The sequence below is a fragment of the Mastigoproctus giganteus genome, chromosome 6 (assembly GCF_048544385.1).
Source record: "Mastigoproctus giganteus isolate SK-2022 chromosome 6, ASM4854438v1, whole genome shotgun sequence".
Classification (NCBI taxonomy): domain Eukaryota; kingdom Metazoa; phylum Arthropoda; class Arachnida; order Uropygi; family Thelyphonidae; genus Mastigoproctus; species Mastigoproctus giganteus.
The window spans coordinates 109,930,757-109,957,398 of NC_143580.1; the positions used below are offsets into that span (position 1 = coordinate 109,930,757).

General features: G+C 36.1%; 1 protein-coding gene across 1 annotated transcript in view; it reads left to right on the forward strand.

Moving 5' to 3' along the window:
• The window catches only part of LOC150084505 (transcription factor 12-like), a 288,229-nt gene extending 264,023 nt beyond the window's left edge, over positions 1–24,206 (forward strand). Inside the window, exons 13-14 of the mRNA XM_090375252.1 lie at positions 3,194–3,354; positions 23,858–24,206. Of these exons, the coding sequence (XP_090231378.1) occupies positions 3,194–3,354; positions 23,858–23,899 (203 nt within the window). The 3' untranslated portion in view covers positions 23,900–24,206. The remainder of the gene's footprint in view (positions 1–3,193; positions 3,355–23,857) is intronic.
• Positions 24,207–26,642: the final 2,436 nt, after the last annotated feature.

Consider the following 26,642-nt stretch of genomic DNA (forward strand, 5'->3'; position numbering starts at 1 on the left):
TAGGTTGGATGAGTGAAATCGTGTTTGGAGGCAGAAATATGACTCTCACTTTCGAATTGAAATCATCTAGATGTGTAGGATGTCCAGGAGCATTATCTAATAGAAGCAAAATCTTGAAATGAACATCATTGTCTTTACAATATTTTTCAACCTCTGGAATGAAACAGCATTTTTTTTTTTTTTTTTTTTTTTTTTTTTAATGAGAACCCCAAACACGAGAGATATTAGAACCTATAGTACTTAGTACCGTGCTTGGGTTGGAGGTTGAAAAGATGAAAGAAGATATTTGTTGACATTGGACTTGAACTTCTGTAGATTGTAATATGCATTTAAACCAATCCTCAAAGAGAGATATTGTTATCCATGCTCTCTGGTTCGATCTGAAATCCACGGGTATGGAGGCTTTATTTATACCCTTAAATGAATGAGGATTTCCAGAATGGTACATAAACAGTGGTTTTAATCAGTAATTTCCCGCTGCATTGGCCCCAAGCAAGAGCATGGTTCTATCTTTTGAAGCCTTGAAACCTGGCAGTGTATGTTTGATCCGGCATTTTTTCCCAATACAGAGCAGTCTCGTCAACGTTAAAAGTTTGCTGCGTTGAATAGCTGCCTTCATCAATAATTTCTTCCAACACATCACAAAATTTCTCTGCAGCTGCAGAATCGGCACTTGCGACTTCACCGCATAATTTAACATTGTGGAAACCAGCTTGATCCTTGAACCTATTAAACCACCTGTTGCTTGCCATGAACTTGGGTTCGGGTTCGCCGTACTTATCCTTAATATCTTTATAAATACTTGTTGCTTTTGCTTGAATGGTCATTAGACTCAGGGGCACTCACTTCTGAATCTGATTTTCCATCCATATTATTAAGTTGTTCCATCTTTGATATAGCACCTGTGATCATTGTTGATCTTAAGTGCATTGATCCTTTGACATGTTCCTTTATACGGGCACTGTATAAAGAAACATATCCTTTAAAATAGTATTCACTCTGGAAGCAATGAGACCTAATTCTCTTGCAATAGATGACAAACTTTGTCCTACTTCATACTACTTTATCATTTTCATCATCATTTCTAAATCAATTTTGTTTCGTTTTCTGGCACTACCACTATGTGCACCTTCCCTTCATCATTGTAATACGTAAATGGGAATGAAGAGAAGTTTTTGAAAATTTGTTTTTTATATGATTGAAGATTTCAGCAAAGGGGAATTCATTTCACAATAATGCCATAACGTAAAAACTCACAATTTCAGTTATCAGTATTATCGCAAATACAATAAGATAGTTTACAACCCATTTATAATTAGATGCACTAAGAGAAAAGCCCAGTAAACCGGAAGTGCAAATTGTTTTTATTGTTTTTTGGTCGTGCTTTTGAAAAATATCACAAAGTCATTCAAAATCGATTCTTATAATGGGAACATATGATAAAGATGAAAGGGTAGTGCAATTTCCATTATAAATATGAACCTTTTAGAGAGATAAATAGCTTAGTAATATAGTGAAATTTTCAACTTCCAAAAAAAAAAAAAGTGTTATTGGGTTCACATTACAATATTTTCACGATACCTCCATTTATTCCTACAGGATGCAAAATACATTTCCACGATTTTTTTAAGTTTGTACCGGCCAGCAAAAACTAATGTAAAGTTGAATTTCCGTAAGTTTGGGAGTTCCTGTATATGTTTCATTATATGGCATGCATTAATTACTTGCTATAATTTGGATACAGTGTCTTTGCTTTTTCTATGTCTGTTCTCTTATTAATCTGTTAGAAGTGTTTCCTCATTAAGAACAGTGAAATGTTTATTATGAAAGTATTTTTAAAATTTAATGGATTTGTGGGCCCCTTTATAAAACTGAATTTTTAATATAATGGTTTCCTTATCAACGTTATAAATAATTTCTTTCTTGTAGGAATTGAGTAATTGCCAGATAACACTGATATACATTTTTTGTTAAAGTTTCTGCTTTTTAATGCAAATTGCTTAGGTGCTGATTTCAAATATATAATTGATTTAGTTCTATCGTATCAATTTTTTTGCACAGAATGAAAATTAAAAAATGTACATACTACCTATGTCAAACTATATGTATTTCAAACATTCATCAAAAGTTTTTAGTACAGAGTATTAAGGCACATTATGAGAAGTCTCTGACAAAAACTTCTTTAGTTATCTAAATGCTAGGACGAAAGGAAGGAGGTGAATCACATTGGTCCACTAGAATGAGTGGTTCAACTGTTGATAAAACTGCTACGGTTGCTGAAAGGCTATTTTGCATCTATACACATAGGAATATTTTAAGGATGGGGATGTCAAAATTGTATCAATTCTAACATTAGCTAATGATTTTGTATTAAATGAGAGGAAAGTGGAAAAGAAATTGTTGAAGCTAAATGTAAAAAAGGCACCTGTGGTAAAATGGAATCTATCCAATTTTATTAAGGGATGTAGAAGAGAAGTAGGCAAACCATTAGCCTTGATTATGAGAGCATCCTTGGATTCAGGGGACTGGAGATGTGCAAATTATCTCCACTTCACAAAGGATGTTTGAAGGGTGACATGAGTAATTACAGATCTGTTAGATTGACTTTCCTTCCAGGGAAAGTAATAGTGTCACTTCTTAAAGTAGTGGAAGACCATCTAGACAAGAATGCAATTATACTGCAGTCACAGCATGGATTTGCTAAGGGGTGATTTTGTCTAACCAATCTGATTGGATACTATGACATAGTAACAAGTGAACTGGATGCAAAAAATAATTTTAACACATTTTTGCTTATGCATAAATGGGGGTATAAATTCAAATTGAGAAAAGATGGTTGTAGAATAGAAGTGCAGAAGTTGCCTTCTTGGTTGATTGTTGGAACAAGAATCGATCAGTTGTGGAAGTGGGTAATTTGAATAAATTCATGAAGAACTATACAAACTATTGGATAGGTGAAATGGGATGCTTGCTTTCTTTACATCATTTGCCATTATTAATACTAATACTAATTTCAGAACAGGAATGGTTGAGTTAGGGGGGGGGTGAAAGAGAGAGAGAGAGAGAGAGAGAGAGAGAGAGAGAGAGATTATAATTGGGCACTGTTCTTCTTGGACTAATTAGTGGAATCTCCCAGGGTTTTGTGTTGTTGTCCATTGTTTTCTATATTTAATTGTTATTTATTTCTTTATAGAAAGGAATCTTAATCCAAAGGCTGCCTGTTTGAAACACAGGGAAGAGGAAAAAAATGAAGAGGGACCAAAATTTGGGTTTCATGTCTTGCCAAATAGCATAGATAACTTTCCTCAGCAGCAGCAACAACAACAACAACAACAACTTAGTACTTCTCTCCAGGTTAGCACTTTTTCAAAGTACACTCTTAGCTGTCTTTAAAAAGTATATGCCGACCGGGCTAGCCGAGTGGGTAAAGTACCTGCCCGGCAACCCAAAGGTCGCGGGTTCGATTCCCGCCTCGGGCTTGGATCAAAGTACTGCAAAAACCTTGGGAGGTGCAATATGGCCCCAGAAGCCGATGCGCCAACAACTACCAAATCAAAAAAAAAAAAAAAAAAAAAAAAGTATATATAAAATTGGTACACTAGCATTACTAATTTTCCTACATGACTGAAATATACTGAAGTATTAAATTGGGATCAAATGAGCTAAATTACCGTATTTCCCCATGTATAAGTGACACACCTTAATTTTGGGGCCCGAAATTTAAAAAATATATATATATTACATAAAGTTATTGAACTCAAGTTTTATTCATCGTAAAATTCATACAACTCCTCATAACTTGAATTCAGCACTGTACGAAAATCTTTTCTGAGCCATTTCTGGGCAGAATGTGGCAAAAAGTAACCTAATATACCGGTAACAAGTACGAAACAATGAGCGCAAAGACAACAAGCGGGAAATGCAAGTAAAAAAATCTACAACCACTGTATAAGACGCACCCAGTTTTTAGACCCTAAATTTTTCGAAAAAAGGTGCGTCTTATACATGTGGAAATACGGTATTCTTAAATTTTACTGGTTCATCAATTTCTTGATTAATAGAAATCATTATTAGCATTTGGACAAAACAAGCAAGTTTTGTCCAGGTGCTGTAAAATTTGCATTAAATCAGTAAAGCATATCATATGCACTCTAATTTATATTGAAAGAATAAATTCTATTGAAATTTGTTGATTTGCAGCAAATTCAATGTAGGCCACTGCACCTTTTGGTACCTTCCCTCAGAGTTGCACTCTGTTCTCATGAAATGGCACTGTTCATTTGCAGGTTCCATGGAAGTTATCATCAGGAGGTACTTGGGAGGTCTTATTAAAAAATATCTCTTTGGCTCTCTTCAGCTATTTAATTTACCTAGCCTTCTAAGAAAAATGTTTTCTTTTATTTATTTTTTATTTATTTTTTTTTTTGTTTAAAATTGATAATTTAAAATTGGTAACTATGAATTGCAGGCCAAACCCAGTGCTGCTAGGTCTGTTTAGAAATAGCTTTAAATTTTGTAATATCATAAATGCAATAGTAATAGCCATAAAGTGCAAGGAAGCTGCAGGCTTTTGCTGCACTGGCAAAAAAAAAAAAAAAAAAAAACGAGTAGATAAGAAAATACAAATTGTCAGCCTCAACTACCTGCGAAATCAACCTGTTCCATCAATCAACGACTTGCTGACTAAAATAAAATTTACTGCAATCTAGTCTATACCTCTGGTATTTACAGGGTATTTACCCTGTAAATTTAATTTATGCCCCCAAGTTATGGAATTCTCTATAACAGTGAAAACTTTGCCTTCATTCATTTCACTAACCCGAGCCTTATAAACCTCAATCAGGTAACCTCTGAAATCCGCATAATTGGAGTCTTTCCTCATGTGGTCGCTCTTTTTCCAATCCCACCGTGCAAGTTGCCTGTCTTTGGACCCTTTCAAGAAACAAAATTTCTTTTTTTTAGATGAGGTCTCCATACTTGAACATAATACATAATGTGATCTTACAGTTGCCTTATACACTGGTGTTCAAAGAAAGTGCATCACCCCTTAAAATTGTAATTGTCATCTGAATAACATAAGTATATGGCAATATTTCTTATAGATTGCATCAGATAAGATTGACACACTTAGGTGATGAAGTAATATTGCATCAGCTGTTACTTTCAACTATATAAGCACACTCTGCAAGAGTTGCAGCCATTCCTTGCTTGTGTCAGGATGGCAAGTTACGTGCAGTTGATGCCACGAAGAAAGAGTGCTATTGTTGTTTTACGTGGGGATGTTCTTCCCATCATATTGCTTATAGAGCATCTTGTAATCAGTCGACAATGAGTAGATTTCTTTCCAAATTCAAGAATATTGTTCTGCTGATAGGAAAAAAGGAGAACCAGACGCAAACGAGTCCCTACGCCAAAACAGGACCTCGTTTTGAAGCTCTTGTCTTAAAAACTGTAAAGCTTCTTCGTCTGAGTTAAAAAGAGAATGGGAAAAATATTGGTAGCAAGTGCAGTAACAGTCAGAAGATGCCTCTTCAAAATGGACTTGTAGCCCATAGTCCTAAGAATCCCCTCCTCACACAAAAAAATGAAACAGGCCCGATTAATTTGGTGTAAGGAGCATGCAAATGAACTCCAGAGCAGTGTAGTCTAGTTATTTTCTCGGATGAAAAGAAATTTAACCTGCATGGCTCTGATGGTAAACAACTGATTCGCCGTAGACGTGGTTAAGAATACCATCCAGACTCTGTGGTGTCTACAGTGAAATTCCCTACCAGCCAAATGATATGGGGGTACATTTCATTTCATGGAGTAGGTTTACTGCAGTTTATAAAAAGTTCTGTAAATGGCAATGGATACCTGGCTATATTGTAAGGAAAATTGCTGCCAACCTTTAGAGACCATTTCAACCTGCCAAGTAACTGCATCTTTCAGGACGACTCTGTTGCTTCTTGTCATCGGGCGAAAAGTGTAAGTAGGCACTTCCGTAGTTATTTTAGCTTCATTTCTGCATTAGAGGTTCGACAGTAATGTATTTACGTTTGTTACGGGTGAAAAAAATGGTTAGAAGAACGGTCCATTACAACTCATAGCTGGCCAGGAAACAGCCCGGACCTGAATCCTATAGAGAACTGTTGGCACCGTGTGGAATCTGCAGTTGCCAGAAAGAAACCAAAGACCCTTTGTGAACTTCAGGAAACCATAATTTGTGTTTGGAACCGGGAACTATCAGTTGATTATCGTCAGAGATTGATCTTGTCAATGCCTTGGCGATGTGCTGCAGTCATTAGGGCCAGAGGCGGTTCAACTAAATACAGGGTTGTTAAAATTAAATATCCCTATGTAAAGGGCTCTGGAGCAAGTTCTAAGGCCTGTACTTAAGAGAACTTTGGACAATAGGTACAATAAGGAATGCACTTGCCATTTATTGGGGAAAAAAAATTTGTTGCAAAATTTGTCACTGTATGGTGCGTAACTATCTTAGTTATGATTATGCAAATAACTTACATTGTTTGCATAATCATAAGTTATTGCCACAGCGCCACCACCCAGCTGTGCTGTACTGTATAAAAGCAAAGCAGTCTCTTCAAAATGATACAGTATATGTTTGCCTGCACTACAGCAGCATTGTCAACAACGTTGCAGGTAAAGGCACTATTAGTGAAGCTGTACTATCAGAACAGCAACAATGCAGCTGCGGCTATTAGAGAATTCCGGTATCAAGCGCATAAAGCAAGGATCTATGACTGTTTGTGCTGTCCTCAAAATGATTTTGAAATTTGAAGCAACAGGGCACCTTGGTGTTCAACTAGGTAGAGGTCAAAAATGAGTGGACATCCTCTCATGTTGAAGATGTGGCTATGGCTGTCATGGATTTATCAAGTCAATCTCCATGTGGTAGCACAAGTGTGCCAGCTGTTTCTTGTGAAGTCGACATACCGTATTCCACTGTAAAGCTAGTGATGCTTCAGGTGTTGCATACTATCCTTACAAGATGCACATGTTACAGCAGCTAAAGCATGGTGATGCAGATATTCGTTTCACATACGCACTTCAGTTTCCGGTGCGAATGACAGTGGATATCACTTGGCCATGGAACATTCTTTGGGGGGCTGATGATGCCCACTTCTGCTTAAATGGACAAGTGAATACACACAACTGTCACATTTGGGCAACAGAAAACCCTCGAGTTATCCAAGAGGTTGTATTGCATTCTCCAAAAGTGACAGTGTGGTGTGGATTTATGGCCACATTCATGATTGGGCCATATTTTTTGAACAGGTAATACCGACTGGACCCTACACCTGTTCCGTCACTGGACAGTGATATTATGAAATGTTGGAAAATTTTGCAATACCAGAACTGCAACAACGTGAGTGCCTTCAGGATACCATATTCATGCAAGATGATGTGCCACCCCACATCCACCGTTGTGTCCAAATATTTCTAAGGCAACACTTTACAGATGAACGGGTCATCAGCCGTTGTTTCCAGACATCTTAGCCACCCCGATCACCGAACCTCACCCCCCACGTGACTTCTGGTTGTGGGGTTTTTTGAAGAACCAGTTGTATTGGGAAGGATATCAAACTCTGACAGATCGTAAGGACAGCATTAGACATCACGTGCTGGCTATTCCAGTTATGTTACATTCTGCTGTAGAAAATGCTGTTCTTTGAATGGAAACTGTTGTTGACCAAAATGGAGGACACATCAAACAATTGTAGTGCTGTTCACGTGATTTGTATTGCTACAGTGCCATATAGTGACAAATTTTGTAACTAATTTTTTTTTTTTCCAATAAATGGCAAGCGCGTTCTTTATTGCACCTGTTGTCCAAATTTCTCATCAGTATGAGCCTTAGAACTTGCTCCAGAGCCCTCTACATAGGGATACTTTAATATTAACAAGCCTGTATTAGTTTGCTCCTGGTGAACTTTTCATTTTGTTTTCCATTTAAAATGATAAACTGAAGTAAATTTAGGGCTACTGATAACTTTTCAGCCGTAATTGTCGTGTTTATCAAACCTGTTGTATAAAGGTTGCAAATGCTAATTTTGGAATATTTTGAGAGCACCTGTCAAATATTACTTAGCTTTCCCTTAACTATTAATAAATATCTTTTGTTTATATTTCTATTTGTGATGCTGGTTATTAATGTAACATACCATCGTGAAAAAGGGTTAGAAATGTGAAATTCCTAGGTGATGCACTTTCTTTGAACACCAATGTATAGTGGGACTATAACCTCCATACCACTACAGGATTAATGTTTGACAAATCATCAATAGGACACCATGGGCTTTTCCTGGCTGCCTGTTTACACTGCTCAGAAAACTTCATATCTGCTTGCATTATAAAGCCCAGATCACTTTTTTCCTCTACGGTTTTTAATTCACCCCTGCCAAGTGTATAATTTATTTTGGGATTGATATTCCCCAAGTGTTAAGACCTTGCATTTTGCTGCAATAAAACATAGCTTCCACTTTACTGACCAATTTTGCAGCCTGTTCAAGTCATACTGAAAGAGTGCTGCTTGGTACTGATCATTAAGTACTCTACCAATCTTTACATTGTCTGCAAATTTTGACATCAAGCCTTCTATCTTGTCATAAATTTTGTTTATGAAAATCAGAAGCAACAGGGATCTGAGAACTGATCCTTGGGATCTGAAGAATATCCATTAATGACAGCACTCTGCCTTCTGTCCTGCAGCCACTCAGCAATCCATCTTAGAATTTTTCCATTAATCCCAACATGTTCCAGCTAATACAGTAACCTCACATGAGCAACTGAGTCCAATTCCTTGCTAAAATCCAAACGAACTATGTCAAAATTATTGCCTACGTCCAGTTCATGAGTAACTGTGTCAAAATAGCCTATCCAGGTTAGTTAAACATGATTTTTCTTAAAACCATTTTGTGCATTATTCAGAATGCTATATCTATCTAAATGAGATCATTCGTAGTGAGCAGACGCAATTCTAAAGTGCAGGGAGAGCATAGTGATTAGAGAGGATTAGATTAGGATTGAGAGGTTAGATAATTGAATTTAAATAATGTATTTAACACATTTTTAAGTTTAAGTTTAATATTTTTATTCGAGGTAGTACAATACCATGGCAACTCGTGAAGGCATTCACAATATGAGATAAACTAAAACGATGCCAATTTAATTAATTAATTTTAACTACCTCGGAAGTGGCTACGTTAAAATGATGCATTTGCACTAACCTACATGTTATATTTTTAAGTTTATTTTAATATAAGTTTTTTTCTGTAATAGTTTGTAAATATAATCTTTACTTCTTGCAATATTTAGTAAATTTAACAAAAAATTGTGAAAATATTCACCTTGAACCACCTCAGAGGGTATCATAATTCATACAGAAATAGCCGATGGCGATTTCTGGGCGGATCATGATTTTATTGTTTGCAGAACCTGTGGCATTTATTCCAAGTTGACCTAGTGGATAATCATAGCTCACCTGGCAATTCTTTTCTTTGTAACCATTGTACAGAGTGTACCAATCTATAGTTAAAATTTGGCACATTGCTAGAAGAAGTTAAGGCAATGAAAAAAAACTGGTGCTTTCCTTTGAGAATAATGTAACTGGGAGCTCGTCAGTGACTCAAGACTGTAATAACCTACTAAGTGATGCACTACTGATTTGGGCGCCAGAGCAGAATAACTAAGTGCAAACTGCTCTGGTTCAAAAGGACTTAGTTCGATTAGGAAACTCAATTGTCAGGGAAATGGGAAATATTTTTTTTAATAAGAATAGGTGGACTGGAACCGGGTATTGCAACAATTAATTATTTCACCGGCATATTGTCAGATTTTAAGGGAGGGTAAAGAAAATATTATTATTCATGTGGGGACTAATGATATTAAGCACACATGATCTGACGATTTGTTAGACAAATATAGGACCATGATGAAGAAATGCCTCAAATTAGGTCACAATGTCTGTGTCTGCAATTCTGCCCAGGCATGATATGAGGCATTATATGCTGAAAGCCTTGTGGATTAATTCAAGACTTGGACTCTGCAAGGCTTTTGGAGGGGAAATTTTTATCAGCTCGGCCCGAACTCGTAGGTAGAAGGAATCTGTTTTGTAGAGACAGGATACATTTAAACAAAGGTTCATTAAAGGATTTTTGCCAGTATTATTGGGGATACCTTAAAGATTATGGGAAACTACTAGTTTGGATGGGGGGAGCGGAACAAGGGTAATATAAATATGCATTTATCCCATAATATTGGTCAAAGTAATGCTTGCATATATCTCACGAATTCTTGTTTTTTACCGCAACAGATCATATTAGCAAGATGTTCTGAGGGCAGAAACATTTCAAATGAGTGGGTAACCAATGACAGTGAAGCAAGCTTAAATAACTTCAAGAGGTATCAGGGTAGTTAACTTACAAGAACACTAATGTTCATACAGTAATGTCAGAAATGCCATCAATAAAATGAGTGAATTCGAAATGTTGGTTTGGACAAGTAATGCTGACATAATAGGGCTTACGGAAATGCACTGCCACCCGGAGATAGGGCATTGTAGTTTCAGTACGGCCTGTATTAAGAAAGATAGGACAGATAGATTGGGTGGTGTGGGTCGTGCTTCTTATCAAAAACAGCCTGACCACGATGAAAGCTTTCCCGGATTCAGACGTTTCGCATGCTAGTATAGAATCTGTATGGTGCGAGATAGTTGGAAGCAAAGGTATGATGAGAGTGGGAGTAATCTATAGGCCAGGTGATTGTGAAGATTATGATCAGAGCCTCCTCCATGCAAATTGAATAGGCAAGTAAGTGTGAATGTCATATTATGGGTGATTTTAATTTGCCTCTAATTGATTGGAGAAAATGGGAAGAAAACTCTCGACATGGGGAATAAAATTTTTAAATCGACTAGATTGTTATTTGTATCAGTGTGTCAGGGAAAGTACCAGGGAAAAGAATATTCTGACCTGCTCATCACGCATGAACCAGATGACATAATAGGGCTGACAGTATAGAAACCAGTAGCAGGGAGTGATCACAGAGTTCTACAGTGGACGAAGAAGAGAGAGGTAGCAGTAGTTAAAGGCAAAGGAATGGGTTATAATTTCAGTAAAGGATTTATGACAGCTTAAGGTGCTACGTGGCCTCTGTTAACTGGATAGATATCTTACAAGAGAGTGAATACAATTGAATTATGGCATACCTTTAAAACGTTAATCATAGAAGCCATGAATGTTTATATATATTTTAAAAAATCTTCCACGAGGAGGACTCGAAGTTGGAAGAATAATGAAGTTGCCAGATTACTTGAGCAGAAAAAGACAGCATGGAAAAGTTACAGAGCAATAAAAAGTACCGAAGCCTATAACAGCTACAAATTGATCTTTAATGGTGCTACAGAAAAGGTTAGGCTGGCAAAGGCAGATTATGAGAAATTACTGGCAAAGAGAGCAAAATGTGGGGATAAGGAATTCTTCACATATATAAGTGCAAAGAAGGACAAACCAGATCAGACCCTTATGTAATGGACATAGGATAGTATTAGATACTCCAGGTGATGTTGCAGATGACATGACAGTTACTTTGGATTGATATTTACAGATGAAAAACCCTTTGTCAATGAGGAATTATGGGAGTGAAGTTGAAAAATATGTAATTAATGATATTGAAATTTTTCATGATTATTTAATGAAAAAATTGAGCCTACATGCGAGTAAGGCCCCCGGGGTTATTGGCATATTCCCTATAATTTTAAGTGGGGGGGTGGCAGGTGGGTGCATTGAACCATTGAGGCTAATTATGAGAGCATCACTGGACTCGGGAGAGATTCTGTTTTATTGGAAAACTGCCAATGTATCTCCAATACATAAGGGCAATTCTAAGAGTTTAGTGGGAAATTACCAACCAGTCAGTCTACCTTTAGTAGTAGGGAAAATCATGAAGGCAATGATCAAAGCTAGAATTTAGGATCATTTAGATAGAAATGGCACACTTCTTGATTAGACAGGGGTTCGAGCCCATCACCACCGGATGCGGAAAGGTCAGGGAATGACCACCACATATCCCGGAGCATTATGGCCTTAGTTGCTAATGCTCCTCTAAAAACCAATAACAAACAAACAAAACAGATAGAAATGGAATTCTGAAGGATACTCAGCATGGTTTTGTAAAGGGAAAATCATGTTTAACAAATCTGTTTAACTATTTTGACAGGGTCGCTTTTGAGCTGCATTTAGGAAAGAATTTCGTCATAATTTATTTGGATTTCAGCAAAGCATTTACTCAATCCTATATGAACGGTTACTTTATAAGCTGGAATAGGTGGAATCACTGGGAAAATCCTTAGATGGATAGTTGGATGGCTTCGGGGCAGGAGACAGAGGGTTGTGATAAATGATTATTCCTCAGATTGGGTTAATGTAAGGAGTGAGGTTGCCCAAGAATCTGTATCGGGACCACTGTTTTGATTTTCTTAAGTGACATTGATGAAGAGATTGAGGGCATGATGTCCAAATTTGCAGATGATATAAAGTTTGGTAGAGTAGTTAATGATCACTGCAAAGCAGGGTTCTTCAAAGTGTCCTAGATAGACTTCAGCGATTGTCAGAAAAGTGGCAGCTATGCTTTAATCCAACAAAGTGCAAGGTCTTACCACAATAAAACAAAATATATTTTTTTTGGATGAGACAAAATAGCTATTGCTTCTCTGAACAGAAATCTATGGTTATCTGTTTTTGAAAAAAAAGTGGTATGCACCCAACTTGAACTGTGGTTGAAAGCCCATCTGATTCCATTTACTATCTAATTTTTAGGCCTAAATCTATACAACAAATTGACTTTTGCTGCACATAGTACACATTTGTGCGTGCATTTCATTTGTGTGTGTGCCTTCGATGCACCTGTTCATAGATTGCAGCATTGATTCTTTTCCCTTCAAGTAAAATTCCTTGTGAATCACACTGTTTGTCGAAAATTATGATCAGCATAGTCTTGATTCTGGGCCTTGGTGATTTTGAATTCAACTGCAAGCTCTGATACTTGGTCTTCCACTGTATTTCAGTACCAACACGCATCCAGTGACAACACATGAAAGAAATTAGGATTGTCTTGAAAATCTGGATGAAGTCTTTGCATGATGACACTCTTTGTTGCTTCTGCTCATCCATGAGGCTATGGGCACAAATTGTCATGCAGAATTTGATGAATCGTCATCCTATTTATATCCAACTCATCAGCCATCATTCTGAGGATAAAATGATGATCCCTTGCCACAATTTCCTGAAATTTTGCAACTCTGTCCTCATTTCAAGAGGTTGGCAGACACCCACTTCTTGTGTCATCACAAACATCCTCACATCTGTCTTTGTTTTACCAGTGTCAAACACACTGGTAAAACCTTTCGTCATTCAAACACACAGGTAAAACTTAACATTTCATCATCATCATCAATAGTTTTCAAATTTTATATGTTTCTGTTGCAGATTTCACTAGCTTAAAGCAAAATTTTATATTCATCCATTGCTCCATTGCAAAATCATGACACGGAATGTTAATGCTACTAACGAAACTGGTTATAAATTGCAACCTGTCAGCCTACTGTACACTCTCTGTACCACCATCTGTTGGAGGAGGTTTGAACCACAACATAACATTTGTTTATTTTCAAATTCATTGATCAAAACCACGACAGCACCAATCTGGTAACTTTATTGCCACACCTCATATATATTGTATCAGGAGAGACAGACAGTAATGTGGAACATATGCGACACTGTTGCAGCTCTTACAGCATGAGCTGTTTCGAATTGTCAGTACAAAATTTAATAATACTGAGAACTGCATATGGTCGCATATGTTGCACATTACTGTCTCTCTTCCGATTCAATCAGATTCCATTTTGATTATGGAGTTTCTGTTTATGGTTCTGCTAGAAAAGCATTCGCAAAAAATTTAATATCATCCAACACAGCACCTTGAGAATTGCCTTGGAAGCTTTTCAAATATCTCCAGTTCACAGCCTGTATATAAAGCAAATGAACCTCCACTCCACCTAAGGATGAAAATGTTAATGCTAAACCATTTGCAAAAATTCAGTGTCTGCCCTCACATCCAGTTTTAAAATTCCCTTTTGATCCACTGCTGACACAGTTTTATGGGACCAAACCTAATGGGAAAAAAAAAAAAAAAAAGAAAAGCCACTGGAGTCAAACTACAGGATCTAATGAATAGGTGGAATGTCCTTCTTAAAAGTATCTACCAGGAAGCAAAACATCCCAATCCACCATTCACTAATGTTTCAAATAGCTAGTGAAAAGATTCACTAGCTACTTGCAACATCCTACAAAATTAAACACAGCTCATTCCATATGCAATTCCCAGTATTGTTAAATTTTGTACTGACAACTCGGAACAGCTCTTGCTGCAAGAGCTGCAGCAGTATTGCATACGTTGCACATTACTGTCTCTCTTCTGATTCAATATTTGCATTGCTGAATTACAGCCATCACACTAGCACTCGAACTTGTTGACAACTTCTCCATCTCAAACCTTACACACTCTCTCTCTCTCTCTCTCTCTCTCTCTCTCTCTCTCTCTCTCTCTCTCTCTCTCTCTCTGTCTGAGTGCAATATCTGCCCTAAAAGGCAGCTCTGCTATTGGACATCCAATACCAGAAAAAATTCGATCCTATTTACACAACTGCAAAACCAAGAACTGGTTACTTGGGTGTCACAGGACGTGAACTGCCACATGAGCTATCAAACACCCAACTTCCTCAAATATGCAGAATTATTAATAGTGCACACAGATTATAAAATAATAATGAATTTGATGGTATATAACAGCTATGGTGCTCAGTACATTTTATGTTAATATCAATATTTGTAGAAGAATAAGAGAAATTTACCTCAATATGATACGTAGAACACTTCTGTATGATATTCTCCAGAAATTAAAATGAATAAAAGATTAACGCAAAATGAATACAGTAAAAAATCAATCGAACACAATTCAAAAATTAACTGAAATTCAAGAAACAATTTTAGAAAATTAATTAAAAAATCAATTAAAGTTAAACGTAAATTTTGAGAAACTATTTTCCTTTCTAAAGCAGTGCTTTTCAGCTGTGTGTCGTGATCACAGGAATGGAAATTACGGAGTGTGTTAGCTTCAACTTTTAGTTGAAGCCAACTATGTTCACCTTTCGAGACAGTGTACAAACAAAATTTTTTGGTTTGTCAAGGGGCTTAATATCGGAGGTCTGTCTCTCAACGATGGAGCATATACATTTGATGCATTTTCTACCCCATATCACATACTGTGGGTGGTATTCAGATGATGTTTTTGTTATTACTGATAGTAGCACTATTCAAAACATTTTACATTGGAATGGGAAAATACAGATGCTAAGTCATTAAATTTTCTAAATTCCACGCTTACTTGGGACACGAATAAAATCCAATTTAACATCTATCTTAAACCAACAAACACCAGTATGCTTCTACATTATAACAGCTATCACCCATTCACCTACAAAAAGGCTCTTATTCAGTTTCTCAGTGCCTATAAATGTTCAATGATGGCATCTGCTTTAGATACAGAAATACAGATATTAATCAGCAGATTCTTAAACAGAGGTTACCTCCTTGCTACAGTAAACTGTATTGGGGTACAAGCTAAGGGTAGGATACAAAAAACTGCACGAACCAAAAATAGTAACATCAAAAAATATTTTATTTCTGTCCCATACGTTGAATAGTGGCACAAGCAGCTTAACAGATTCTTTAAAGATGCCGAATTTAAGATTGTGGCCGGACCAACATGGAAATTGAATGCTATACTGAACAATCACTCAATCCTTTCCTCTTTCGTGACACAAATAAATGACTTGCTATACAGCATTTCTTGCAGTGATTGCGACTCGTCTTACCAAGGATATACGTGATTTCCACTCATTGTTTGCATAAAACAGCATGCGTCCTTAGTTAGTGCTTCTTGTCCAGCAGCATCAGAATTGGCCTTTTATGCTGTTAATGAAAAACATACATTTTTATTTAATGAGGCCAAAATACTTAGTGTCCAACGTAATTTTACAAGACTATTAATTGCAGAAACCGTCAAAATTAAATTAAATGAGAATTCTATTAAAGTTCGTCATCCATATCTAATCTTCAATTCGTCGTCTTTTGCGAGCATGCACAAAGACAAATAATCATGGCATTTCACACGCATGCGTGACAACAAACAATATCTATTTAAGATTCAATCTCACACACTCCGCAATTTCCATTCCTGTGATCATGACACATGATCGAAAAGCATTGTCTGCTTCGGAGAGGAAAATCTTTTTTCAAAATTTAAGTTTAATTTTAATTGATTTTTTTTTTTAATTTATTTTCTAAAATTGTTTTTTGAATTTTAGTTAATTTTTGAACTGTGTTCAATTGATTTTTTACTGTATTCATTTTGTGTTAATCTTTTATTCATTTTAATTTCTGGAGAGTATCATACAGAAGTGTTCTACATATCATATTGAGGTAAATTTCTCTTGTTCTTGTACAAAATCATAATACAAAAACTTTTAAAGATAAAGAACATGAAATCTGGCAAACACATTAACAACAAACTTTTCCAGATTAAACAAAAAACCTCAGCTGTGACAGTCTAGTTCAGAATAAATTGATAGGAAGAGATTATATTAGCTAGAACACATATGGGTCATACACGTATGACTCATTTTTATCTTTTAATGAGATTTGGATTTCCAATGCATGCATTGTAATATGCAACTTGTGGTTAAACATATCCTTGTCAAATGCAATTATTATCACAATATTTGAACAGTAACTCTACAGTTCCTGTCAAACTTAGATGAGCCATTGATATTAACACATCTAATCAGACATGATGCAAAACTAAATGATGTTTTCAGTTTCTTTAAACAGATCTAGGTATATAGTAGATCAGTGTTTCTCAACCTTTTTGTTGCTGCAGCACACTTTTAAAGATGCTGAAATTTTGCGGAACACTGCACACTACTATACTCATATAAATGGGAAGTTATTTCTATTGGGTATATTTAATAATACACTTATTATTTGTGTAGTATAGATGAGCAAATTGCGAGACAATGACCGGAATCAAAATGTGATGTCACGTTGACTGCCAGAAGACACTCAGATCAGTGCTGCATAAATAAATAAATTAATGTTTTGTTTTAATTAATTTTTATTATAAAACTTGGATTTATTAATTTGCATTTTCTGCAGCATACTAATGTGCCATGGCACAGGTTGAGAAACACTGTCATAAGCCAAAGCAATATGAATAAAAATATAGCCTAAGACACAATTTTATACAAGACTTTGAAAAAATATTTTCTTACTGAGTGGCATGATCAGGCTCAAATATAGGCCTAGCTGTTACAAAATTATTATACATGTGTTGGTTTCTTGACCTCTTTTATAGGCATATATATGCATAAAAAGTGTTATTTTTGAAACTAAAAATAAAGAATGAAATTTACCTCTTTAAAACCTGTGCTTGTTTTTTTGCTGCACAAATACTCAATTCTAGGTCGAACTTGAGATAAGTCCCCACACACACGGATTTCATCTTCAACTGAAATGAGGCGATTTCTGTCCTTGCTCTTGATGCTTGTTAAACAAGAAAAAGCTTGCTCACATGTGTAAGAAGTTGAAAACTGCAGCAAAATGGTCATTGCTTTCCTATGAATGGCAAGATACTCTTCTTTCAAAGAAATCCAGAAATTGTCTAGGGGCAGATCAGTAAATCTCATCTTGAGTGTATGATCAGACTGCAGCTCACAAAGTTCTTCTCTCAAATTCTGAGGCTGTGCAGAAGATTCAGAGAAAGGGTCCTTCACCCAGTCATACACTTGTGTTGAAAGGGAGGGAAAATACTGTTCATTTTTGTTCTGCAGTTCTTTCATGTAGTTTTCAATAAGACTTGACACTTGCTGATATCCTTCCTCACGCTCTAGCCCAACAACAGTGGAAACATTTCAAGATTTCCTTTTGCAACATGATTTTTCCAAATATTCAGTTTCCTTTTAAATCCAAGAATCTTGTCACTTGAAGTAAAAACATTTTCTCCTAAAATATCTGCTAAGTAGGCTAGTTTCTGCAGCCATTCTTCATCTTCAAAGCTCTCAGCAAAATCTGGCCGAAGTTATTTTTGTTGGGTGTATTTAATAATACACGTATTATTTGTGTAGTACAGGTGAACAAATATAGTACAGTGGATTCCGGTTATTTGGGCCACCAGTTAATCGGGGCAGCCGTTTATTTGGGGCAAATCTTAAAAAACAGAACCCAATCGAGAAAATAGCCAGGGTTTACTTCGCTTAATTGGGACAGCATGCCGTTTAATCGGGGCAGGGGACCGCAGCACTGGAGGTTACCCTACGATTGTCTCCGACAGTACCACGTGGCTCAGTCGAAATTCTGGAGGTCACAACCATAAAACAAAAACAATTAGCAGTCACCTGTGTTATTGGGCTTTTCTGTTAGTGAAATCTATCATAAACGGACAGTAAACTCGATCTTATTGAATTTGCGATAATACCGACAGCTGGAATTCTGTGGGTTATTATGGTGAAATGTGTTTACACTTCCATGAAATCTTCAATCAAATAAAAAAAATTAATTTTCAGATCTTCTCTTCATTCCTATTTTTAAAGCTTTGTAACTCGTTACTCCGTTCTCACTTGCGTGTATCGTGTTACTTGCAATTTGTGTGTGTGCCGTGTTCTTTGTTATTGATTGCTTATCTTTTTTACTGTTTTAAATTTTAACCGCCACCCACAAATGTTGGTGAACAGAAATGTCAACTAGTTTGTATGTACATATTACAGTACATATTAATTATTCCGATTTTCACGTATTTTTGAATTGGTAAGGTAATAAAGGGTAAATTTGTGCTTAATATATCTTTGCTTTTATAGCTTGTGGATAATATTCCTCCTATTTTCGCTAATTAGAATCGCTGTATAATAGAATTAAAATTCAATTCACAAACGTGATCACAATGACTGCACATCGTATAGTGAACGGTAATTTACTATGTTCAGTTCGTCATAACGTGATTTGATTGCACTGTGAACCAATTGTAAAAAAAGGGGGGCCAGTGGTACATTGTATTTTTAACTATTTACGTGAAACTTCGGATAATTGGGGCAGCCACTTAATCGGGCCAAAATGCACTAATCCCGATGTGTCCCAAATAACTGGAATGGACTGTACTAGGAATCAAAACATGACGCTAATCACCAGAAGGCACTCAGATCAGTGCATCTTAAATAAATGAATTTTTTGTTTTAATTAATTTGGTAAAACTCCAGATCTTGGGTACTAGTTCATGTTTTGGCAAACGGACAGGAAAAAAGCAGTGATTGGCAGGTGCTACTCACTGCTTAACCCATCCACTGACCTCCTAGGTTGATATGCCTAGGGTGTGCCCCCACCACTTGCCGTTGTTTTTATATTGGCAACTCGTTTTCTGATTTTAAAACAGTGAGGGATAAACACCCTGCTTAAGCTAACCCCCTTCTCAACAACACCAAACAATCGGAAAGAAAATGCCTTCACAATAATAGAAGAAGAAGAAGAAATCTTCACAATAATAGAAGAAGAAGAAATACAGAAAGCACATTGCTGTATACAACTCCCTTCGCGGCTACAAGCCAGGGATTTACATAAAAGAAATCACAACATAATAAATATTAAAAAAAAAAAAAAAAAAGCATTATGACTCCTGAAAAGTTTGATCACTGGGATGATGGATTCAAGGCAGTGATGAATAGGTCTCTGGGAGCAGGTTCTAAGGTCCTCTGACACGGTCCTGGGAAGGAAGTCGACCGTGTGCTTTCTGCCTATATTCCTTGTCGACTGCGAATTTGTAGAGGTTGCTGTCCAAGGACTGTATGTCTTGCAGCATTTGCACAGGTAGGAACCGATCAGATAGCTTTAACCAATTTGGAATGGCCTGTAGGATTGGATTAGCCCTAAGGCTTGGGACCGGGATCCTCCATCCGCACTTAGCCCAGAAATCTGGTATTGAAATAATGCCGACCATCATTTTGATGGCAAAGACGAGTCTTCTCTCGTGAATGATGTCAGGAAGACGTCTGATGTTGAGAACCGCCGCCATCTGGGTGGTCCTTGGTGTAGGGGGAAGCCAAAATTTCCATATGGCCCACTTCAGTAGCCAGAATTCCCCCGCGAAAATCCGTCTAAGATGGGTAATCACCTAATCACAGAACTCTACCGTATACAACCACGCCCACCGCCCACTGCACGGAGATAAGTGGTATCCAAAAAATGAAGTTGAACCATTAATTTTTATTATAAAACTTGGATTTATCAATTTGCATTTTCTGTGGCACGCTAATGTGCCACAGCACACAGGTTGAGAAACACTGTAGTAGATGGTAGCATAAAATAATATTCAAAATTTGATTTCAAACAGACTAAGAGGAGAAAACTTGCTTCTTTTACAAATGGTAGCTGAACATTCTGGTCCCTTGCCAAAGCTATTTGCCACAATTTTACCCATTTCTATTCCCACCTCTGTCAAGACCAGGTGGTTCTATTGCCACTTCAGCCTAAGATAAAGCTGACCTGCTAGCATCCTATTTTCTTCCAACTCTTGTATTGATGATCTTGTTAACCACCTCCCACCATTCCCAGTACACTCTGTTCAGTGCCTCCTGTGGTCTTCCGTCAAGAGGACTACAGAAGGATTTTGAACAATCTTGATGTTAAGAAAGCTTCATGTCCCCAATGGCATTTCTGCACTTGTTCTCAAAACGTGTGCTTCTGAACTTACTCCTGTTCTGTTTTGCCTTTTTTTCACTTTCTTATTCCAAAGGTGTTTTCCCTTCTGCTTGGAAATTGCTCATATCCAGCCAGTTGCTAAAAAGGATGAAAAATCCCTCCCATCCAATTATTGCCCCATTGCACTTACTTCTACTCTTTCTAAATGGAAAAATCAATTAACTGTCAACTCTTAAACAGCAACCTTCCATCTGATCAGTGATCACCAGTACGGATTCCATCAGCGTCGATCCACTGGTGTTATTCTGGTTTATGTTACCCACCTGCAGACAAATTCAGTGAAAAAGTTTGAAACTCAAACAGTTGCTCTTGGCATAAAGGTCTTCTTATAAGCTTCCATCTTATGGTTGCCAACTGCTTTTTGTAATTGGGTACCCAGTTTTCTCTCTGATCGCTCACTGTGGGTGATGGTAAATTGCTCTGTCTTTAACTTCTCCACTAATGCTGGTGTTCCCCAAGGTCATTTCTTTCTCCCACTCTTCAACTCTAACCTATTAATGATTTCCTCCATTGACCAGAAATCCTATCTGTAGTTTTGCTGATCATAGCACATTGCATTCCACCTTCCAGTTTGAGAAACATTGGCCTGTTCAAACAGCTTCAATGTCTTGAATATCTGTTACCAATTCCTTAAATGCTTATCTCCAGTGGGGCAAAGATAACTTAGTTGATTTCAATCATTTGTAAAACTCATTCCTGTGTTACATCTTGCAAAAAAGGATTCCTCTACTCTTATGCTTGTCTTTGATGACACTACAATTCCTAGGCAAGATCATAATTGGAGATATTGCTATATTGCTTCCTCTGCATCTAAAAAACTAGGTTTTCTCTTTTGCTCTCAGCATTACTTTTCTCCCAAACAGCTGTTTACTCTGTACAAATCATAATACCACCCTACCATGGAATATTGTTTACACATCTGGGGTAGTGCCCCCACAACCTCTCTCAGGCTTCTAGATTCCATTCAAAAGGGAGCAGTTGGGTTAATTATTGACTCATCTCTAACAGTCTCTTCATTCTCTGTCTCATAGATGTTCTGTTTCTGCTGCATGCCTTTTCTATAGATACTTCCATGGGCACTGTTCTTCTGAATTCGCTTTTATAATTCCTGCTCTCTTTCAAAGCAGTCCGAACATGTGCAGCAAATTTAGCAGCCCTTATGCCAATAAACACTTATACCTGTCAGCAGCAAAATCAGTTATGTTATCTAAAACTTTCCCCACAACAGTCCAGTCTGATTTCATTCCTCTCTTCTTTGTATTCACATAGGTAAAAAACCTGTTCTCTTACCCAGCAATTTTTCATAATGGGACTTTGGCACAGAGTCTTCTGTGGTAATATTACACAATCAACTTGTAGCTGTTATATGCTTCAGTTCTTTTTATTGTTCTGTAACTTTTTTCTGCTCTTTTAAATTGCCTTTCTTATTAATTATCTATCTCAAAATCCTCCTTTGGTATATTTTCTTAATGGTAGATACACCGATGAGCCAAAACATGACCAGTGAGAATCGAAACAACTGTAGGTGAAATACTGCACCTGTGCGAGTCGGGCCAAGGTATAAAAACACCTGATACTGAGCTCCATTAATCAAATTTACTCTTGTTCTTCAGATAGTAAAGGCAGCAGACTTAAGCGAGTTTGACAAAGGCCAAATTGTAATGGCCGGACAACTGGATCAGAACATATCTGAAACAGCACGGCTGTTGGATGCTCACGGTCAGCCGTGGTTAGTACCTACCGAAAGTGGTCCGAGAAGGGGGAACCCACGAACCGTCGGCGAGGCATTGAACAACCACAGCTTATCGATGCTCAAGTTGAGCGAAAGCTCTCCTTGAACGTGGCAGCAGAAGAGAGACTGTGGCACAACTAGCCTGTACTTGAAATGCTGGTGACGGGAGTAGTGTGTCACAACACATAGTACAGCAAACCCTGCTGAAAATGGGACTGCGTGGCTGCAGGCCGCTCTGAGTGCCCATGCTAACCATGGTTCACTGGCGACAGTGCCTACAATGGACATGCGAGCATTGAAACTGGACCTTGACTGATTGGAAGAAGGTTGTCTGGTCCAATTAATTACGTTTCCTGTTGCACCATGGGACAAAAACGAGCTGGTGGCAGCGGTGTCATGCTTTGGGCGATGTTCTCCTGGGATACCCTGGGACTAGTCATCCACATGCCGGGCACACTGACCACCTACCTACTAAACATCATTGCTGACCAGGTACACCCTTTCATGGCAACAGTCTTTCCCTCTGGTGGTGCTGTCTTTCAGCAGAATAATGCGCCATGCCACACCACTCGGATTGTTCAAGACTGGTTTGTGGAACATGAGGAAGACTTCCAGGTATTGCCCTGGCCTCCAAATTCCTCGGACATCAATCCCATTGAGCATCTGTGGTTTGTGTTGGAACAGCAATCTGCAGCGTCTCAACCACGGACCTTACAGGATTTAAAGGATCTGCTAGTTACGTGTTGGTACCAGATATCACAAGACACATTTAGAAATCTTGTAGCATCCATGCCTTGCTGGGTATGAGCTGTTTTGGCTGCACATGGAGGACCAACATCATATTAGTTAGGTGGTCGTAATGTTTTGCCTCATCGGTGTATGCTAATATATACCATTTTAATATACACTCTGCTTTCTCTCCAGTTGAGAGAAGTAATGAAGCATCTTAAGCTGTTATAATCTCCTTTCTTGAAATTAAAACCTATTCCTTTGCCTTTAACAACTGCTACCTCTCCTCATCATCCAACTTATAACTCCATAATCACTCCCTGATAACATTCCTCTACTTGTGTCCTATGTCATCTGGTTCGTTGGTGATGATCATCTCTAGAATATTCTTCTCCCTAGTACTTTCCCTAACATGCTTTACAAATATCAGGCTAGTATATTTATAAATTTATATTAATTAATTTTTGTGTATGCTTATTGCATGATAATTCTTTTTTATTAATGTGTAACTGATTTCTTCTTTTTTTTTTTTAAGGGATCACAATCACTTTTTGCCGCAAGTCATCCTTTGTTATGAGATCTGGCTAATTTCCATAGCTGTCATGGAAGAACCTAATTCAATTGTTATGGAAATGGAAAATAAAACTGTAAGATAGTGTGGGGGGGCTAAAATGGTGACTTTCAAAGAGCATCATTATTAACATGACTTAAATCTAGAAGAAAAGATTCTGTTGTGGTTTATGGGCTTCATTCTTCATCCTAACTTCACAATAGGATAATCATCCCACAAAAAATAAATAATAAAGTTGCCCTAAGTGACTAGCTCATTTGTGATGGAATCATGTTGCCTTCTGAAGGGCAGTAAACAAATTATGTGATTGTGCTGCAGGTATCTAAAAATGTATATGCAGATTTGATTGATTTATCAAATTGTGTTTTTTTTTTTTTTTTTAATATATTTTCACATCTTCAGTGCATATTCATGTATACTACCACACTTGTGATAGTTTCTGAGTTTAATATTATTCCATTTCATTACATATTGTTATAGCTTATTAAAATTTCTGTCCACTTAGGTGAATTAGGATTGTGAATAGGTAGTAGTAGTGTTTTTTTTGCTAAGCCACTTTTGTAGCATTTTATCCATAGGTAGCATTTTTTTGTAACTAACCAACATTTATATTTTAATAAACAAATGCATATCACATTACATACTTTGATAATATATTTGACTGTTTATATGACAATTTTAGTTAACATTCTATATTTGTTTTAATTGAAAAATTCAGTAAAGTAAAATATATATATATTATATATGTGTGTGTGTATATATATATATATTTTTGTTATTATTTTTTTTGCTTTGGATTGCCTGTATTTTATGTGAGTAACCTAAAAATGAATGTTTTAAATTATTTGATTATTAAATTTAAATATTTAAAGTAGATTTTAATTTTTCTGTTATTCTTGGATCTATAACAGAAGTAAGTGAGAGGGAAAAAAAAAGGCAAAAAGCTTGTTGTTAACAAGGAAAGGTTCTTGTTCATTCTAGTTCCTTTCATCCATTTTCTTGTTCTTTCATCTTGCATATCTTTGTTATATTCGTAAAGCCTTTATAAATAATAACATATTCATATTTCTCACCTGCACACACGTAACCCTTTAATTGCTATATTATTTATATGGTAAAGTGGGGTTGTCCTGAGGTTTTCTCCCCATTTAACCTATAGGCAAGAACTTTTGGGTTATGATAAATGCTGACCATCCAGTGAGATGATGCTTTTACCCTTTACAATTCCATTATCAACATACACTTTTGAAAACGGAAATGCATAAACACATTTATAGCAGAAAGGGTTAAGAATACTCTGAAAATAGTCTATAAATTCAGTCTAGAAATAGATATTTACATATTTGTGAATATTTAAATATTCACAAACTACACTCAGATTTACTCCACTGGCTCTAATAACAATGCTTTTATAAAATTTAGACCTGTGATCATCTTAATGTGTGAGGAATTAATTAGTAAACTTTAATAGATGATATTTTTTATATCAAAAACTTATATAAACTGGAATATTTATTTGTTATTTCTTATTTTTTTACAAATACACAAATATTCATTTTTATTCTAGTATATGAGTGAATTATGGTTTAACTTCTTAAACACTATGAACAAAGAAATTAAAAATAAATTCTTATTCCTTGGATTTGAATGTGATTAAATATGATTTTAAAAAATTGACAAACCATTAATTAAAAATTAAATTGTACTTAGTTTTTAAAATGTAAAGTTGAGAATTCTTGTTGTTAGTATTTATAATGACATATTTAAGAGTATAATATATTCTGAAGTCGAGCAGAAATAATTTCACTAATTGGGTTTTCGGTTATATTGACTAAATAAATTATGAAAAAAATAAGGTTGTTTTGCTTTCTAGTTCAAATGTATATTATCCTAGATTGATTGAAAATATGCACTTGTTAATGCAAAACATAGAACTTTGAATTTAAATGATATCCTGTTTAAAATATGAAAAAAATGTTAATTATAAATTTATAAGAAATATTTTACATGAATTCTAATACAGAATTTAAAAAAAGCTTCCATAATTTGATGATTATGTATTTGTATTTTTAATGGCAGATCTTATTTATGCTTTTATAACGTAATGTTATAAAACAAATTGACATCTGTCATTTTGTTTGTAGGCTTTTTTTTTTTTTTTTTTTTAAAAACCACTACATAACTACGGTGTAGTACCAAAAAGTCATTTCAACTGTAATTCAGTAGCATTGTAAATTTGAAAATTCTTATGTCCATAAGCAGCTTTAGTCAATTTTTTGAAGGGTTGGATTGATGAAGATTGTAACTAAATATGTATAACACTTCTTTAATATTAGTTTTAATTACAAACTTCTAAAATGCCACTACTTAGAAAATTGGTATGGGAACTTGTCTTGGCAAATCTGCAAAATAAATGTGTTCAGGGACTGTGGGACCAAATATAATATAATACGAATTCTGAAACATTGATTTCTCTCTTTAAAATCCATAATTTAAAATTTTTAAGTGTGTCAAATATATAGTAAACAAATACATAGTAAAATATATAGTCAAATATATAATAAACACATAACAAACAAACTAAATCAAGAATCATATCTCATGCTCCATTCTAATGTTTCATCTTCTCTGTCTTCAATCCATGCATAGTACAGAGCACTACGGATTCTAATATATTTCATGTGTGAGGTTTCACTTTAAAAAAAAAAAAAAACACTTCAATCTCCATCAACACCTTGATTTTCTGTAG